The sequence below is a fragment of the Aedes albopictus genome, chromosome 1 (genome assembly GCF_035046485.1).
Source record: "Aedes albopictus strain Foshan chromosome 1, AalbF5, whole genome shotgun sequence".
NCBI lineage: Eukaryota > Metazoa > Arthropoda > Insecta > Diptera > Culicidae > Aedes > Aedes albopictus.
Genome location: NC_085136.1, coordinates 71209683 through 71230021, shown reverse-complemented (window position 1 = coordinate 71230021; position 20339 = coordinate 71209683). Strand labels below are relative to the sequence as shown.

At 42.8% G+C, this 20339-nt stretch overlaps 1 protein-coding gene across 21 annotated transcripts in view; it reads right to left on the bottom strand.

The window, feature by feature from the left end:
* The window catches only part of LOC109397187 (neurobeachin), a 405013-nt gene extending 385614 nt beyond the window's left edge, over positions 1–19399 (bottom strand). For 10 of the 21 annotated variants that reach the window (XM_029877456.2, XM_029877463.2, XM_062844813.1 and 7 more), the window contains exons 1-2: positions 19077–19399; positions 4498–5192 (exon numbers count right to left, since the gene is read on the bottom strand). In XM_029877456.2, the coding sequence (XP_029733316.1) occupies positions 4498–4659 (162 nt within the window). In that variant the 5' untranslated portion in view covers positions 4660–5192; positions 19077–19399. The remainder of the gene's footprint in view (positions 1–4497; positions 5193–19076) is intronic. The other 11 variants (XM_029877468.2, XM_062844817.1, XM_029877469.2 and 8 more) reach the window with 6 other exon arrangements.
* Positions 19400–20339: the final 940 nt, after the last annotated feature.

The window sequence follows — 20339 nt, the reverse complement described above, 5'->3', positions numbered from 1 at the left end:
TCATCCGAGACCTCTCTTTCGGATTTCAACATAGTAGAGCTACACGTAGTTCAAAATGTTTACAATCTACATTACGATGCAGCATGGGATACTTGTAGAGCACACCGTGGCTTGTCGTGCTTTGTGATACAGGACAAATACCGATGAAAAAAGTAATAGAAGCCCGAAAAAAACGCGACCTGCTCACTGCTCAGAGCAGTTTACCATAGAACTCCACTTTTGAACAGCATAAGAAGCAAGGAGATTTCCAATGGATCATTTCTCACTAAGCTAGCAGACCAATATGCGGACTTAGTTTTTCGATTGCACACGACCGATAAAGAGTACAATCAGCGGCGTCATGGTTGCGATTTTTTCCGCAGTCAAGTTCGCAGGTTGTGAACAATCCTCGGTACCCACTTTACGTAATTTATGTTTAGTCCTTTACAGTCAGAGCTGTCATATCAGTATAACACGCTAAATATAATTTACACAAAAGGCAATTTACACGGTAAAAAATACACGATAATGAATATTATTGGGTACCGAACTGAACACACAAAATTTGATCGTTTTTCTTTGAAATTAGTCTATGGTACAGCTGGAGCGGACCTGGTGTGATGGTTAGAACACTTGACTATCATGCCGAGGACCTGGGATCGAATCCCACTCCCGACAAACTCGCAAAATGTGAGTTCTTCCTTCGGAAGGGAAGTAAAGCGTGGGTCCCGAGATCTCGTTAATACAGATAAAAAAAAATCTATGGTACAATCATTGGAGAAGAATGAAGTGTTTTGGAATGCTCGGTTTCGAAAAGGTGGTCTGCACATCGTTAGGAGCCCATGGATACAGGAAAGCCAACATAAGCCCTGAGACCAAGAGAAAAATCTACAGGGAAACGGTACAACTTAAACACAAAAATTTTCAGCACTTCATCACAGACGCATCAAAAACCGGATACCATTAAATACGGAAGCAAGATTTCATCGGAATCCGAGATATTAAAATTTTGTCGTTTTCCGATTTTGCGTAGAACTGCTCAATAAAGTTTATATCAAGTATAAATCAAGTTTACAACTGAACTAACTGGCGTTAACAGGTGTTTAATTGAGATCCATGCAAGAGCTTTTTCTGAAAACTTCATGTTTCTCCAGTGTTATTATTATTATTGTTATTGTTTATTTTAACTTTAAATTTTAAAACAGGGAAAAACCCCTTTGAGTGATTTCGACATTACAAAAACGAATCTTTCTCAAAGAGGCACAAAACCTCTTTATATTTTCAAATAACATGATAATAATCCGACACGAATGCCACTCTAGTGACAAAGTGTCTTTATTAACCCTTATGTGGCCGGCAGGGTACCCGGGTACCCAGCACTCATTTAAAATACACGGTGAAGAAAAAAGAAAAATGTTTGCCGGCCACATAACGGTTAACCCTAAAAGGGATACCTGGGGTCCATTGGACCCCAGGCGCCTTTCAGAGCTCGTCTTTGATGGAACACACTCAGCGAGGTGACGAGGGTTAAACAAATAACAATAATAATAATTATAATAATAACACTGTGATAATAATTTAAATTTAAAGGCTCACACGGCAGTAGCAATCTTGAAGGAGGACAGCATGTTACATCGTGAAACGAATCTTCCGAAATCCAGAAATCCTTGTGGGGGAGAGGGTAGGGGTCAGGGATTCAGGGAATCTTCAAGGCTGAAAATAAAGTATACCAAAAGAAGGGAAACAGTATCAAACGAAATATGCAATCTCATTTATAAATTTGAATAAAAGTTTTAATATGGTTTCATTTTTTGAGCCCAAAATATCCCGTATAGATACAGGAATTGGAAAATTTGCTGCAATAATGCTCTCAAACAATATTTTCCTCGGTACAATAAACCGAGAACAATCAATTATAATGTGATCAATGTCTTCATAGGATATGCCACATTCACATAAATTTGTATCATTTACAAATTTACGATACAAATGACTATTACAAATATAGTGATTGATTTCTCCAGTGTTGTTGTAGAACTACTCCGCAGGTTCTTGCTGGAACTCCTCCATAACCGTTTCTCTCGTAAGATTTTTCTTTGTTATTGTGGAACTTGAATTGTTATGAGCAAGCAGATAATCCCGGGAGCTGACAATAAAACATCCATAACAGCATAACATTGGAGTGATTGAATGACATTTTCCAGAAAACCATTCGCCAGAATAGACCGTTTCCCAGAAAGTCATTCCCCAAAATGGACCATTTGCCAGAATGAACCATTCTCCAGAATTCAATATTTCTCTCATTTCTGGGCTTTTCTATTACCAAACTAGGGTGCTGAAACTGTAACAATAATCTCCAATGAATGTGTTATGTTTTATAACAGTGCTTCCCAAACTCAGTTTTCGCAGCGCCCCAACGTGTTGCAGGCTCGCCCTTTTCCACTTGTTTAAGCGAGCCTGCAAGAGGTTGATACGCCGCAAAAACAGAGTGGGAAGCGCGGTTTAGGAGAATATCACTAAAGAAATTGGGAATCAAAATAAAATAAATAGGAATGTTATGTCATTAAATGGTAGTACGGATATTCTAAGGAAACATGGTGCCATAGAAATTTGAGAATAACTAAATTTCTCACATTTTAAAAACAGGTGAAGAAGGTAAAATCTTTGATCATATTATTGCGAATTTTGATGACAATTATAATCCACAACTTCTGATTGAAAAAGAAAAGTTTCTAATTAAATTGAATACAAAGAACAATCCACTTTTCTAGGAAGGGAAATTTTATGATGAAACGTTGGAATTAAGGCCCTCCAACATATATACTTTGTTAGAGTTCTCTCCATGCAGGGTCATGACGTCGAATGGACATTTGACCGAATAATTATTGGATTGCTTCTATGTTAGATCAATCGAATAGAGCACATCGAAAAATCTGCCTATTAATTATAAAAAGGCAAAATCTTAAAAGATGTACTGGCAGCCAGTCTAATATGAGAAATGGAATAAATCTCCTACAGAAAACTACATAACAGTACAGGGGGGCCATAACATCCCGGTATTTATGACGCGTTTTTATACGAACTAAAGTCCAGAAGTACGCTGGCGTCCTTAGTGCCTTTTTTCTGGTTCCGGGTCAATTGACCGAATGTCATTTGGTCGAATGCCGTTTGGCCGAAAAGGGAAAGATAAACTTAAGCGATCATGCCAACTCGAAAGAACAACCTATGATAAAAAAGAGAGGAAAATCCCTGACCAAAATATTCGCAGTTTCAGAATTCTGTAGTGACAATGTCAAGGCTAATAAAAAATAATAAAGTTAAATTATATTGAAAAATCATTTTCTGGAGAATGTCCTTTCTGGGAAAATGTTTTCTTGCAAGCGGCTTTCTGACACGCATACCAAAGTACGCTAGTACATTGTTCTACAAAGTTTCAGGTGAAACAAACATTAAAGTGTTCCATGCATTGCTGTTTGCTACGATGTTTCTGGAGCGAGATAACAGCGAGGGAATGTAACTGATTGCAAATGAATGATCCCATTCCTGGTCGTGAGACCACTTTAGCCGTAATGATTAATACGTACGTATATGAGAATACAATTCGATAGCCACGACCACCCACCACGAGCCGAAATCTAATAAAATTTCAATTTCATGTAGTTTTAGGTTTTCAGTCAGATGTGGCCCATTTTCATTATGTAAATTTATTGATGTTGTTGTTGTCCTTCGCCTGTATATTTTGTGAGATCTTGTTCTATGTATTCTGATATTAAACTGTCTGTCTATCAAATGACTTTCTTTGTATATTTGTTCAATTGTTTGACTTTGTACATAAGTTTGTCTATCTGTTCTAAAACTCGTCTTATGCGGGTTCGTCTCTGAGTCCATCGTTCTTATTTCTTAAAGATTGCTGATGATTTCGACCATTTTTAGCTGTCTAAGCTTATGACTTAGTCTGATCGTAGTTTTCCGCATGTATTCATCTATATTATTTGTCTAACTTTGTTCATTGAAAACAGAAACGTTAAGCTTTTTACAGAAGCTTATTTTTTTTGCTAGTGATCTCATTGGAAATTGTACAATGTTCAACTTTGTCGAATTTTTCTGTTATTTTCGTGTAGTTGTCAACCGGGTCCATATATTAACATTCGATAAGATAAGTTTCGAGTGGAATTTTACAAAAACAACTCCAAATTTAAGTTCGCCTTGACACGCCTCTGCCTTCCAGCGTTGGCACCCTCTTATCGAACAGGTACCCAGACTGCTGTTGCTGTCGTCGTCGTCGGGATTTTCTTCTCTGTATTGCTTCGTTCCAATTAGCCACCGCGCCGCACCGGGGCACGATAATGGTGGCGAAACGTCAAAGTGGAGTGGAAGGCACTCACCACACCGCCGTCGCCGTCGTAAGATAACAGAACAGCCAACTCGACCACGACTCGGTGATGAAATTCTGCGATAACGGCAAGATGTGTGTTTCTGCGGGTTTCTTCACGCGATATGGTGACAGACTAGACTTACCAGGTGCAGCACGGTGTTGACCACCTCCCGGTTCGAGACCTGACCGACCTCGATCAGGCCGATCAGGACGGCGAACTTGAGATTGTCCGTCATCGACATCTTCACCACCTCCTCGGGCCGTTTGATGTCGCAAAAGGGCGGCCTCGTAAGGTCCGCCGCCATTCTGCCTGCTCTGGAGTCGCAGTGCTGGTCCTTCCAGCACTTGCCTTGCCCTCAGCCGAAATGTATATCTACTCTTCTGCTCCTGCTAGTACTTCCTCACTGTCGCACCACTCTTTCTCCCGTTCTCCTTCAACACAATTCTTCGTCCGATGGGGAGCAGAGCTCACTCATATGTAAACACACGTTTCTTTTTTTCTTCACAGACAGGGAACTTTTCCAAAACTTCCAAGATCCGGAGGACTCTTTGTTTTTCCTCCGGAACCACCCCAATCAGGATATCCAACACCTTTTCCAGACACTTCCCTGCCGCACACAGAATCACTGCTCTCTCCTCCTGCGGTGGAGGATTTTTCTTCACTGAAGAGGGCGCAGCTCCAGCTCCAGAGGGAGCGCTAGCACTTTTTCACTCCAAGAAAACTCTTCACTTCTCACGGGGCCCCATTTCGACGACCGGATTCACAAGAAATTGTAGCAAATTTTCTTCCAATCACCACCGTCATCCGTACATGAGGAAAACACACTCTGCTGTTGGCCTGGAAAGGAAAAACTCTTCTTCAAGTGCTGCTTTTGCTGCTGCTGATTCACGACATTTTTTCACACGCACACACACACGCGCGCACCGCACCGTTTGCCTCGGATCGACCGACCGAACGAGCGACGACGGAATGAATGGGCCTTTTCATTTGACGTCTTAAATCAGCTGATTTTTCGGGCGTTTGACAGTTCTTCTATGAAGATGACACTTTCTTGTTAGCATCTGTTGTTCAAGCTTTGTAAACAAATGCATGCACGGAACTGTCACATGAAAAGGCCTATCGTGCGAGCCAACAACCAACCAACGGCTGGGTTGCCAGTTTAATTCGCTCGCAGTTTTCCGCAGATAAGGTTTTCAGCGACGAAGTTCTCCAGCAGCAGGTGCCAGACACTTTCTTATCAGAACTTTTTTCCCTCTATGGGGGAAGTGGGGGTGAAATGGACAAGTGCTGGTAGCTAAATAAGCAGTTTCATTGCATTTTTCGTATTTCAACAATGTTTGGAGTTTATTACAAAACGTAAATCTTTTGCAAACTTTGAGTTGTAAGATCACACAAATCGCTTCAAAATGGCGACACCATCGAAAATCACATTCAAAAGTAGGTCCGAAAATTCAAGTGGAATCTCTCCAGAGATTCTACAGGATTTTTTTTTCATTTTTATTAATGTGTATTTTAACTTGAATGCTAATTCTACACTCACTCTACAGGAATTTCTCCCGATATTCAGGAGGAATCTCTCCAGAGATCCTGGGGGAATCTCTCCCGAGATTCTGGAGAAATCTTTCCAGAGATTCGTGAGGAATCTCTCCAGAGATTCTGGAGGAATCACTCCTGAGATTCTGGAGGAATCTCCCCAGAGATTCTGGAGGAATCTCCCCAGAGATTCTGGAGGAATCTCCCCAGAGATTCTGGAGGAATCTCCCCAGAGATTCTGGAGGAATCTCTCCAGAGATTCTGGAGGAATCTCCCCAGAGATTCTGGAGGAATCTCCCCAGAGATTCTGGAGGAATCTCTCCAGAGATTCTGGAGGAATCTCTCCAGAGATTCTGGAGGAATCTCTCCAGAGATTCTGGAGGAATCTCTCCAGAGATTCTGGAGGAATCTCTCCAGAGATTCTGGAGGAATCTCTCCAGAGATTCTGGAGGAATCTCTCCAGAGATTCTGGAGGAATCTCTCCAGAGATTCTGGAGGAATCTCTCCAGAGATTCTGGAGGAATCTCTCCAGAGATTCTGGAGGAATCTCTCCAGAGATTCTGGAGGAATCTCTCCAGAGATTCTGGAGGAATCTCTCCAGAGATTCTGGAGGAATCTCTCCAGAGATTCTGGAGGAATCTCTCCAGAGATTCTGGAGGAATCTCTCCAGAGATTCTGGAGGAATCTCTCCAGAGATTCTGGAGGAATCTCCCCAGAGATTCTGGAGGAATCTCTCCAGAGATTCTGGAGGAATCTCCCCAGAGATTCTGGAGGAATCTCTCCAGAGATTCTGGAGGAATCTCTCCAGAGATTCTGGAGGAATCTCCCCAGAGATTCTGGAGGAATCTCTCCAGAGATTCTGGAGGAATCTCTCCAGAGATTCTGGAGGAATCTCTCCAGAGATTCTGGAGGAATCTCCCCAGAGATTCTGGAGGAATCTCTCCAGAGATTCTGGAGGAATCTCTCCAGAGATTCTGGAGGAATCTCTCCAGAGATTCTGGAGGAATCTCTCCAGAGATTCTGGAGGAATCTCTCCAGAGATTCTGGAGGAATCTCTCCAGAGATTCTGGAGGAATCTCTCCAGAGATTCTGGAGGAATCTCTCCAGAGATTCTGGAGGAATCTCTCCAGAGATTCTGGAGGAATCTCTCCAGAGATTCTGGAGGAATCTCTCCAGAGATTCTGGAGGAATCTCTCCAGAGATTCTGGAGGAATCTCTTCAGAGATTCTGGAGGAATCTCTCCAGAGATTCTGGAGGAATCTCTCCAGAGATTCTGGAGGAATCTCTCCAGAGATTCTGGAGGAATCTCTCCAGAGATTCTGGAGGAATCTCTCCAGAGATTCTGGAGGAATCTCTCCAGAAATTCTGGAGGAATCTCTCCAGAGATTCTGGAGGAATCTCTCCAGAGATTCTGGAGGAATCTCTCCAGAGATTCTGGAGGAATCTCTCCAGAGATTCTGGAGGAATCTCTCCAGAGATTCTGGAGGAATCTCTCCAGAGATTCTGGAGGAATCTCTCCAGAGATTCTGGAGGAATCTCTCCAGAGATTCTGGAGGAATCTCTCCAGAGATTCTGGAGGAATCTCTCCAGAGATTCTGGAGGAATCTCCCCAGAGATTCTGGAGCAATCTCTCCAGAGATTCTGGAGAAATCTCCCCAGAGATTCTGGAGGAATCTCCCCAGAGATTCTGGAGGAATCTCTCCAGAGATTCTGGAGGAATCTCTCCAGAGATTCTGGAGGAATCTCCCCAGAGATTCTGGAGGAATCTCTCCAGAGATTCTGGAGGAATCTCTCCAGAGATTCTGGAGGAATCTCTCCAGAGATTCTGGAGGAATCTCTCCAGAGATTCTGGAGGAATCTCTCCAGAGATTCTGGAGGAATCTCTCCAGAGATTCTGGAGGAATCTCTCCAGAGATTCTGGAGGAATCTCTCCAGAGATTCTGGAGGAATCTCCCCAGAGATTCTGGAGGAATCTCCCCAGAGATTCTGGAGGAATCTCTCCAGAGATTCTGGAGGAATCTCTCCAGAGATTCTGGAGGAATCTCTCCAGAGATTCTGGAGGAATCTCTCCAGAGATTCTGGAGGAATCTCTCCAGAGATTCTGGAGGAATCTCTCCAGAGATTCTGGAGGAATCTCTCCAGAGATTCTGGAGGAATCTCTCCAGAGATTCTGGAGGAATCTCTCCAGAGATTCTGGAGGAATCTCTCCAGAGATTCTGGAGGAATCTCTCCAGAGATTCTGGAGGAATCTCTCCAGAGATTCTGGAGGAATCTCTCCAGAGATTCTGGAGGAATCTCTCCAGAGATTCTGGAAGAATCTCTCCAGAGATTCTGGAAGAATCTCTCCAGAGATTCTGGAAGAATCTCTCCAGAGATTCTGGAAGAATCTCACCAGAGATTCTGGAGGAATCTCTCCAGAGATTCTGGAGGAATCTCTCCAGAGATTCTGGAGGAATCTCTCCAGAGATTCTGGAGGAATCTCTACAGAGATTCTGGAGGAATCTCTACAGAGATTCTGGAGGAATCTCTCCAGAGATTCTGGAGGAATCTCTCCAGAGATTCTGGAGGAATCTCTCCAGAGATTCTGGAGGAATCTCTCCAGAGATTCTGGAGGAATCTCTCCAGAGATTCTGGAGGAATCTCTCCAGAGATTCTGGAGGAATCTCTCCAGAGATTCTGGAGGAATCTCTCCAGAGATTCTGGAGGAATCTCTCCAGAGATTCTGGAGGAATCTCTCCAGAGATTCTGGAGGAATCTCTCCAGCGATTCTGGAGGAATCTCTCCAGCGATTCTGGAGGAATCTCTCCAGAGATTCTGGAGGAATCTCTTCCGAAATTCTGGAGGAATCTCTTCCGAGATTCTGGAGGAATCACTCCCGAGTTTCTGGAGGAATCACTCCCGAGATTCTGGAGAAATCTCTCCCGAGATTCTGGAGGAATCTCTCCCGAGATTCTGGAGGAATTTCTCCCGAGATTCTGGAGGAATCTCCCGATATTCAGGAGGAATCTTTCCAGAGATCCTGGAGGAATCTCTACCGAGATTCTGGAGGAATCTCTCCAGAGATTCTGGAGGAATATCTCCAGAGATTCTGGAGGAATCTCTCCAGAGATTCTGGAGGAATCTCCAGAGATTATGGAGGAATCAATCTCGAGTTTCTGGAGGAATCACTCCCGAGATTCTGGAGAAATCTCTCCCGAGATTCTGGAGGAATCTCTCCCGAGATTCTGGAGGAATTTCTCCCGAGATTCTGGAGGAATCTCCCGATATTCAGGAGGAATCTTTCCAGAGATCCTGGAGGAATCTCTACCGAGATTCTGGAGGAATCTCTCCAGAGATTCTGGAGGAATATCTCCAGAGATTCTGGAGGAATCTCTCCAGAGATTCTGGAGGAATCTCCAGAGATTATGGAGGAATCAATCTCGAGTTTCTGGAGGAATCACTCCCGAGATTCTGGAGAAATCTCTCCCGAGATTCTGGAGGAATTTCTCCACAGATTCTGGAGGAATCCCTCCAGAGATTCTAGAGGAATCTCTCCTGAGATTCTGGAGGAATCTCCAGAGATTCTGGAGGAATCTCTTCAGAGATTCTGGAGGAATCTCTCCAGAGTTTCTGGAGGAATCTCTCCAGAGATTCTGGAGGAATATCTCCAGAGATTCTGGAGGAATATCTCCAGAGATTCTGGAGGAATCTCTCCAGAGATTCTGGAGGAATCTCTCCAGAGATTCTGGAGGAATCTCTCCAGAGATTCTGGAGGAATCTCTCCAGAGATTCTGGGGGAATCTCTCCAGAGATTCTGGAGGAATCTCTCCAGAGATTCTGGAGGAATCTCTCCAGAGATTCTGGAGGAATCTCTCCAGAGATTCTGGAGGAATCTCTCCAGAGATTCTGGAGGAATCTCTCCAGAGATTCTGGAGGAATCTCTCCAGAGATTCTGGAGGAATCTCTCCAGAGATTCTGGAGGAATCTCTCCAGAGATTCTGGAGGAATCTCTCCAGAGATTCTGGAGGAATCTCTCCAGAGATTCTGGAGGAATCTCTCCAGAGATTCTGGAGGAATCTCTCCAGAGATTCTGGAGGAATCTCTCCAGAGATTTTGGAGGAATCTCTCCAGAGATTTTGGAGGAATCTCTCCAGAGATTCTGGAGGAATCTCTCCAGAGATTCTGGAGGAATCTCTCCAGAGATTCTGTAGGAATCTCTCCAGAGATTCTGTAGGAATCTCTCCAGAGATTCTGTAGGAATCTCTCCAGAGATTCTGTAGGAATCTCTCCAGAGATTCTGGAGGAATCTCCAGAGATTCTGTAGGAATCTCTCCAGAGATTCTGTAGGAATCTCTCCAGAGATTCTGTAGGAATCTCTCCAGAGATTCTGTAGGAATCTCTCCAGAGATTCTGTAGGAATCTCTCCAGAGATTCTGTAGGAATCTATCCAAAGATTCTGGAGGAATCTCTCCACAGATTCTGGAGGAATCTCTCCAGAGATTCTGCAGGAATCTCTCCACAGATTCTGCAGGAATCTCTCCAGAGATTCTGGAGGAATCTCTCCACAGATTCTGCAGGAATCTCTCCACAGATTCTGCAGGAATCTCTCCACAGATTCTGCAGGAATCTCTCCACAGATTCTGCAGGAATCTCGCCACAGATTCTGCAGGAATCTCTGATCTCTCCAGAGTTTCTGGAGGAATCTCTCCAGAAATTCTAAAGAAACCTCTCCAGAGATTCTGGAGGAATCTCCAGAGATTCTGTAGGAATCTCTCCAGAGATTCTGTAGGAATGTGTGTGTGTGAATCTCGCGTTGTTGAGCGTGGATCATAGTTGCTCTGCTATTTAGCTAATCGTTCTTGCCAGTTAAATGTTTTATAAAATCGTCGAAAGTGCATTAACGTTTAATTTAATCGTTGTCGTTGTAACGCATCTCGAGTGTCTTGTGAAAAACTGCTGTAAAATCGATCAACCGACAATTAATAATTCTGCGATTTAGTGTCGATTCTGTTCGATATGGCTGCGATTACCTCCATACACAAAACATCACCGTGTAAAAAATGCTCGTGTGTGATTGCCATCGGTGTCGACTACATCGCATGCGAAGGTTTCTGCAAAGAATTCTTCCACGCTGCATGTGTGAAGTTGAGCCATGAAGACATCATGCGGCACCGCAACACTATGTCGAACTTCTGCTGGCTGTGCAATCAATGTATCCGTAACATACACAAACAACGTAACGATAGCCCTAATCCGATGTCTGACCAACTACTACTGAGTGCAAACGAAACTTCACCGAAAGCAGCCGATATTACTCGCATCGATGGAGAAATAGTCAAGCTGAAAGAAGAAATCTCTTTACTGCATCACTCGCTTGCACAATCCAACGCGTCTCGTATTGAAGCTAATAAAACCGTAGATCCAAATGAGCATCGTCCCCTTGCGGAATCATCGCTATTGTCAACGTCTGACGATCGAAATAACATGATGCACACTGGTCGTCGTTGCTCCGTAGTGGTAGAACAGAGGGATCCGAACGACAGATTCTGGCTCTTTTTCACAAGGGTGAAGAATTCCGTTACTGAGCAATAGATTCAGAACTTTGTTGCCGACACGCTAGGAACCGATGATGTGATGGTGAAGAAACTTGTTCCTACTTGGAAAGATACGTTCCGATGTCATATGTGTCGTTTAAAATTGGAATCAACAAACGCCATAGGGAAGCTGCACTTCTACCGTCTACCTGGCCGGCCCGATTGCGCTTTAGGGAATTTCGCGAAGATGTTTGGGAACCCCTTTAAACATCATATTCACCGATAAATTTCAACGTACAGTGTTTGTTATGATTATTTTTACTTTTCTGTTGTGAATCACATATCAATTGTTGTGTAAATTTTAAACCATTTTTGTTTTCAATATTCAATTAGACTAAAGAAGTCCGTTGAATTAATAAAGATTAAATGAGCATGAGGAATCTCTCCAGAGATTCTGTAGGAATCTCTCCAGAGATTCTGTAGGAATCTCTCCAGAGATTCTGTAGGAATCTATCCAAAGATTCTGGAGGAATCTCTCCACAGATTCTGGAGGAATCTCTCTAGAGATTCTGCAGGAATCTCTCCACAGATTCTGCAGGGATCTCTCCAGAGATTCTGGAGGAATCTCTCCACAGATTCTGCAGGAATCTCTCCACAGATTCTGCAGGAATCTCTCCACAGATTCTGCAGGAATCTCTCCACAGATTCTGCAGGAATCTCTCCACAGATTCTGCAGGAATCTCGCCACAGATTCTGCAGGAATCTCTGATCTTTCCAGAGTTTCTGGAGGAATCTCTCCAGAAATTCTAAAGAAACCTCTCCAGAGATTCTGGAGGAATCGCTTCAGAGATTCTGGAGGAATCTTTCTAGAGATTCTGGAGGAATCTCTCCAGAGATTCTGGAGGAATCTCTCCAGAGATTTTGGAGGAATCTCTCCAGAGATTCTGGAGGAATCTCTCCAGAGATTCTGGAGGAATCTCTCCAGAGATTCTGGAGGAATCTCACCAGATATTCTGGAGGAATCTCTCCAGAGATTCTGGAGGAATCTCTCCAGAGATTCTGGAGGAATCTCTCCAGAGATTCTGGAGGAATCTCTCCAGAGATTCTGGAGGAATCTCTCCAGAGATTCTGGAGGAATCTCTCCAGAGATTCTGGAGGAATCTCTCCAGAGATTCTGGAGGAATCTCTCCAGAGATTCTGGAGGAATCTTTCCAGAGATTCTGGAGGAATCTCTCCAGAGATTCTGGAGGAATCTCTCCAGAGATTCTGGAGGAATCTCTCCAGAGATTCTGGAGGAATCTCTCCAGAGATTCTGGAGGAATCTCTCCAGAGATTCTGGAGGAATCTCTCCAGAGATTCTGGAGGAATCTCTCCAGAGATTCTGGAGGAATCTCTCCAGAGATTCTGGAGGAATATCTCCAGAGATTCTGGAGGAATCTCTCCAGAGATTCTGGAGGAATCTCTCCAGAGATTCTGGAGGAATCTCTCCAGAGATTCTGGAGGAATCTCTCCAGAGATTCTGGAGGAATCTCTCCAGAGATTCTGGAGGAATCTCTCCAGAGATTCTGGAGGAATCTCTCCAGAGATTCTGGAGGAATCTCTCCAGAGATTCTGGGGGAATCTCTCCAGAGATTCTGAAGGAATCTCTCCAGAGATTCTGGAGGAATCTCTCCAGAGATTCTGGAGGAATCTCTCCAGAGATTCTGGAGGAATCTCTCCAGAGATTCTGGAGGAATCTCTCCAGAGAATCTGGAGGAATCTCTCCAGAGAATCTGGAGGAATCTCTCCAGAGATTCTGGAGGAATCTCTCCAGAGATTCTGGAGGAATCTCTCCAGAGATTCTGGAGGAATCTCTCCAGAGATTCTGGAGGAATCTCTCCAGAGATTCTGGAGGAATCTCTCCAGAGATTCTGGAGGAATCTCTCCAGAGATTCTGGAGGAATCTCTCCAGAGATTCTGGAGGAATCTCTCCAGAGATTCTGGAGGAATCTCTCCAGAGATTCTGGAGGAATCTCTCCAGAGATTCTGGAGGAATCTCTCCAGAGATTCTGGAGGAATCTCTCCAGAGATTCTGGAGGAATCTTTCCAGAGATTCTGGAGGAATCTCTCCAGAGATTCTGCAGGAATCTCTCAAGAGATTCTGGAGGAATCTCTCCAGAGATTCTGGAGGAATCTCTCCAGAGATTCTGGAGGAATCTCTCCAGAGATTCTGGAGGAATCTCTCCAGAGATTCTGGAGGAATCTCTCCAGAGATTCTGGAGGAATCTCTCCAGAGATTCTGGAGGAATCTCTCCAGAGATTCTGGAGGAATCTCTCCAGAGATTCTGGAGGAATATCTCCAGAGATTCTGGAGGAATCTCTCCAGAGATTCTGGAGGAATCTCTCCAGAGATTCTGGAGGAATCTCTCCAGAGATTCTGGAGGAATCTCTCCAGAGATTCTGGAGGAATCTCTCCAGAGATTCTGGAGGAATCTCTCCAGAGATTCTGGAGGAATCTCTCCAGAGATTCTGGAGGAATCTCTCCAGAGATTCTGGAGGAATCTCTCCAGAGATTCTGGAGGAATCTCTCCAGAGATTCTGGAGGAATCTCTCCAGAGATTCTGGAGGAATCTCTCCAGAGATTCTGGAGGAATCTCTCCAGAGATTCTGGAGGAATCTCTCCAGAGATTCTGGAGCAATCTCTCCAGAGATTCTGGAGCAATCTCTCCAGAGATTCTGGAGCAATCTCTCCAGAGATTCTGGAGGAATCTCTCCAGAGATTTTGGAGGAATCTCTCCAGAGATTTTGGAGGAATCTCTCCAGAGATTTTGGAGGAATCTCTCCAGAGATTCTGGAGAAATCTCTCCAGAGATTCTGGAGGAATCTCTCCAGAGATTCTGTAGGAATCTCTCCGGATATTCTGTAGGAATCTCCAGAGATTCTGGAGTAATCTTTCCAGAGATTCTGTAGGAATGTCTCTAGAGATTCTGTAGGAATGTCTCTAGAGATCCTGTAGGAATAATTCCAGAGATTCTGGAGGAATTTCTACAGATTCTGGAAGAATGTCTCCAAAGATTCTGGAGAAATCTCTCCATAGATTCTATAGGAATCTCTCCTTAGATTCAGGAGGAATATCTACAGATTCTGGAGGAATGTCTCCAGAGATTCTGTTTCGAAGAAATTCTGATTGGAACCGCGCGAGAAAGGAAAACTATAAATAAAAATAATATAATTAAAAAAACTGTGGCAACTCGGAAAAAAATCTCGCAGTAATTCCGGAAAGGAATGTTAGAGAAATTCCTAGAAGAACTTTGAAAACCTCGAAGAGAAACCCCGGGAGGAAGTACACTAGCAACCATGCGAGGAATTCTACCAGAGAAATTCCGGAAAATTATCTAGGCGAAATTCCTATGCACAGAAATCTCGGGAAAACTGAAGGAACTTCAGATAAATTTCGCAAGGATCTCCGGAAGGTAGCCCGCGAGAAACTCTAGGGGTATAGAGCGAAAATCTCTGAAGGAAGTTTCGGGAGGCTATGATGCATGAGTCGCATGAAAACTCCTGTAGAAATTCTGGATAAGAAGATGGCAAACCTCAAGGAAAAAAATCAAGAAGAATTCCGGGGAAAATCGTGAGAAGAATTTAAACGGAAACTTCAAGAGAATTCAAAGAAGGATTTGCGGTAAACATCCAATAGAGGAATCCCTGAAGATGTTCAAGGCAAAACGCTGGATAGTATTACTGGAGAAATCCTAAGAGTATTTCAGAATTTTCAGAATGAATTTGGGACAGAATTCCAAGAAAATACCTTAACATATATCTGAAAGAAAACCTTACCCCTGGAAGAGTTCTAGAGATTACAGGTTTTCTCCATAGTTTACTAGCAAACACCGGAATACTGCTATGAGCCATGAGCCATCGGTACCGTTCAGAAGTTTGTGATCTGAAGTGCTCTTCTAGAGATTTGTGTTTTCTTCCGAGAATCGTTGTCACAAGTTATCTAAGGATGTCACAGAGTTTCTCTCGAGATTTCTCGCAGAAGTTCACTTGAGGTTTCTCCCAAGCTTCCTCTTGGAATTTTTGCAGGAATTTTCAGATTTTCTCTAGGAATTCTTGTAGTGATTTTTCTAACCGTTGCTCTTGGGGTTTTTTAAAGCATTTTTGGCTCAAATTTGAGTTATCTGTCAGGGATTCTCCAGGAATTTCTCCCGGGTTTTCTACCGTAACTTCTCTTTCCAAGTAACATATTTCAGTCACTCAGGACTAGAAGAGGTTCTCAGAACCATCATGAAATCAAAATACAAGGTGTTAGGTTTTATAATGGTTTTGAAAACCTCTACAAGGCCAATTGACCCTTGATATGCTACATGGGCTTAGTATATTTTCAGGGAAAACATCGGCAGAAATTCTCCTATTCCTCACAAGGTAATCTGGAGATACATCATTCCAGGAGATTTCTCGGGAAAAGCTCCACGAAAAAAATCTGGGAAAAAAACTTAGGATGAAATGTCAGGAAAAACTTCTACAGAAAACCGAAGATAGATTCTAGGAGAAATTTTAGGAATATCTCAGGGACAATTCCTAGGTATGAATTATGAAGAAATCCTGGGGCTATTTGTTGAAAATCTTGGAGGAATTGCTGTAGAAGTCTTAGAAAGAACTCTAAATGAAAGTCGGGGAAACCTCCAAGACAAATCCCAGGAGCATCTCATAGAGGAACTCAAGGAGGGCTTCATTTAAATTTCTATAATGAATATCAGGAGAGTCCGAAAGAAATGCCAGGAGGAACTCCTGCAGAACCCTCGAGATAAACTCTCAAAAACAAAAAAAAATTCCTGAAAGTTTCTGTAAGAATCCTAGAAAAATCGAAAACATCCAAGAGGAATACCAGGAGCAACTGTGGATGAAATTATGGAAAAGTATCTGTTATATTTCCCAGGAGGATCCTGTGAAAAACTGAGGGAAGCACTTTAATAGAATCACGGAAGAAAATATTGGAGAAATCCCAGGAACGTCTGCTGATCTCTTCAAGAAGTCTCAGGAGGAAGCCTGAAAGAGAAACCCCGGAAGAATCTCCAGGGAAAACTTAGGAGGAACTCCTTGTTACCAGTTTTATTTATCTGTTGTATATTCGATTTTAATTTGTGCATATTTTCCTAATTTTAATTCGCATTTATAGGGCTCTTCTATCGTTCAGGAGGACTACAGCCCTAGCAACCGAAGTAGTTGCATACTTTAAGGCGAAACTGGAAGCATTTCCTCACTTTTTGGTTTTGGATTTTTTATTAAATAACGAAGCAATATTTTCAAAATCGGTTTTCGTGCACATGTAGAGTATGGATCAAGGTATCTTCTGAATTTTTTATGTAGTGGAAAATGTTTTTCGTTTTTGCAGAAACCATTTTTGAACGAAATTTCACAAAAAAAAATGGTTTTTGCAAAAATGGAAAACATTTTCTACCTCAAAAAAATTCAGAAGATACCTTGATCCATACTCTACATGTGCATGAAAACCGATTTTGAAAATATTGCTTCGTTATAAAATAAAAAAATGAGAAAATGCTTCCAGTTTCGCCTTAAGGTCATTTCTGGCGATAAATACAGGCAAACCGGTCCCTAGCACGGACATCAAAATGCCGTCGTCTTGCATTAAACCCCGATTCGGGATGGCCCATTAGGATTAATTTTCCTAGACAAAATTAAGCTATGAAAACAGAGCAAACACTGTTAACAAGAAGGCAATCAGCCATACAACACACTATTCCAGGATTGACAGATGTACCAAAACCAATTTATGAAACCTCGTCATCTTGTGATCGTAAATGGTTACCAATTTGTTGTTTGTTGCCAGTGTGAATTCGTAATGTTCTATTTTGATGTGTATTTGTAATGTTCCATTTATTTTTTGTAATGAAAAGTAAAATAGAGCATTTATAGGGTTCCATTAATATATGTTCGTAATGTGGCTCCCAACATAGGCCATTAATTGTTCTATTTCTTATTTGTAACATTCTGTACAAATAAATGGGAAACCTTTGGAAGAAATCCAGAAAGAATCTCTGACGGAGTTCCTGGAGCATTTCTTGTGGAGCAAATCCTGGATGATTGACTGGATGACTCCGGGAAATTCCCGGGAGAAAACCTCTTATTCTTAACAGGGTATTCCGGAGGTAATTCCTGGACAGCTCGCTAAAGAAACTCTGTGTAAAAATCATATAAAAAACATAAGAAAATCGCAGGAAAAAACATTGGAGGAACTGTTGTATGTAGAAGTCTCAGGAAGAACTCTAAAGCAATTTCGGAAAAACATCCACAAGAAGTCCCAGGAGCAACCTCTACGGAGAGTCTGGGATAAATCGAGGAAAACTCGATTAGAAATCCAGGAAGTTCTTCCACAAGAAATCAAGGGTGGAACTTCAAAAGGGACTGCGAAGAAACCTTTTGGATAAATCTCAAGAGGTATTTGCGAGAAATGTCAAGAGGTCTTCATCTGCAGATATCCTAAGAGAAATTTTACGAGGAGCTATCCTAATTATCTGTTGTAGAAACTCTTGTAGTAGTCCCAGAAGGAATTCTAGAAGAGAAATCCCAGCAGGATCACCAGGGGAAATTCAGGAGGAGGTCCTGTAAAAATCAAAGAGGGATATCTGGAGGAAATCCGGAAGGTTTCCTTGGCAAAATTCCAGGTGAAATTCCTGGATAAGTTTTCAACTCATAGCTTCCGTTTTGACATCCCCGACTTGCCGGATACATCTGATTGAACCCTCTTTTTTCACTACTACTCGGAAGAAATCCCAGGAGAAAACGTCTAATGCCTAGCAAAGTAGTCTGGAGATCACACTGGCGAAACTGCACTCATAATCCGTTTATACGCTGCGGAAGAAATTCCAGGAGGAACTCCTGCAACCCCGAGATCAACTGTTAAAATCGTGGGAAAATCTCCTGGAGAAACATTGGAGGAACTGTTGCAGAAGTCTCAGCAAGGACTTTCGCGAACACATTCAGAAGAATTCTTTGGAGCAATTCCTAGAGAAATTCTGGAAAACCCTCTGCGGGAAATCCTGTGAGGACCACCGCTGGATATCAAGGGTGGCATTCCAATGAAGATCGCAGGAATTCCTGAAGAATATATATCAGGAGGAATCTTGAAAAACATGCCAGGACCACTGCAGATATTCTGAGAAAAACCTCTGCCGGGGATCCCTGTGATAAATCTCGGGAGAAACTCTTGAAGAAGTTTCAGGCAGAAATCATGAAGAAAACTGAATCTCTTTAGACGTTGTTATGTTGTTCCTATAGTATACAGTTCGCCAAAAGGACACATTAGGCCCCAAGAGGATCACTGTGAGATCCGGTAGTCCTTCACAATTTTCGATACGTTTCAATATTCACAATACACGAACCGATGACACTTCCTTTTGGATGGTAGGAGAACCAAGTTCACTAGCGATTGATATTTCCGTGGATCACCGTTAGAATCTTCAGCGAAAACAGTATAATCAAACTTGCATATTGTCACTTCAAATTGAAGAATAGAGCCGATGAAGATAAATCGATCATGTTACTTTCGCCTTTTTTTAAACTCATTCTAGAGGTATTGCCATATTTCTACTGAAAACGATCAACAATGCTAAGGTTGTCCATTTCACTCCCACTTCCCACTTTTCCCGCATTTGCAATGATTTCTCATCCTCACAATCGAACTGGCAGCACTGCTGCCCCCGTCCGAGGGGCCTCCTCTTCACAGCTCACCCACCACCAGCAATCAGCGCAACCTCTTGAGAGCAGCCAAATTTTCAACGCACCAATTTTATCACAATCACCACAACCACCACCGGTGATAAAATCCACAGTCACAATTACCGGCGTACAATCACTCACTGAACGATCGCGAATCTGAATCCGATTTTCAATCCAGACACCGTCGACGTCGCTAAATATCGTAGGTAAGACCGCAGCAGTCCGACCCGTCCGTAGCCGTGAATCGACGCGAGCAAAATCATCGATTTTCGCTTTTTCCCGTTGGTTCTAGGCTGGATATTGCTGGAATCGGTGGAAGATGTGGGTGGGTGGAGAGCGCAGATTTTCTGGAGAGCGGAAAACGGATTGACAGTTGTTTCCGGCTCGCTTGCTCCCGTTGGTGATAAGCATGCATCGGCGCTGGGGAGAGCGAGATCGCCGATGGGCCGACCGAGGGAGCGGTCGTTGCAATGGGAGAGAATTTTACTCGCGGTGTGTGCGAGAGACGATGACAGGTGTGCCACTGACGGACGGCGCTGTCAGAGATGTTTAGACTGGTATAATGACACTGCGATGGCTGAAATAAATACAAAATTCCAATTGGACGAGGGACGATGCGAAAAGTAAAAAGGGTTGCATACACAATGGCGCAACTTGTATGTACACTGAAATAAATTTTGTTGTGGAAACTACCGATTCCATAGTAAAATCTAGATTGAGTTTAAATAAGGGCGAAAGTAACATGAGCGAGTTCTTTTCATCGACTCTCTCTTCTTCAAATTAAAGTGACAAGATGCAAGTATGGCAACACTTTCAGGTCATAAATCGCTAGGTTGCGATGCAATCTAGCGTCTAAGTGTAAAAAAGTTCGATTGAATTAGCATCTTGTCACTTTAATTTGCAGAAGAGAGAGTCGATGAAGAGAACTCGCTCATGTTACTTTCGCCCTTATTTAAACTCAATCTAGAAATTACTGACCTTACCTATGATTCCCAACCGACAACAATTTCCACTTAATTCCACTTAAACACAGTCAACTTAACTAGCAGTGCAGTTAACATTACCAAACATAATATTAATTTAACAAATGAGCATTGTATTTTTAACCATAATGTGTTGTTAAATGCGTGTCCACGAAAAATTAACAATGTTTTGTTGTTGAGACGACTACGCTTTTAGTTGAATTTACTACAATGCATAGTAATTTCAAGCATATTTC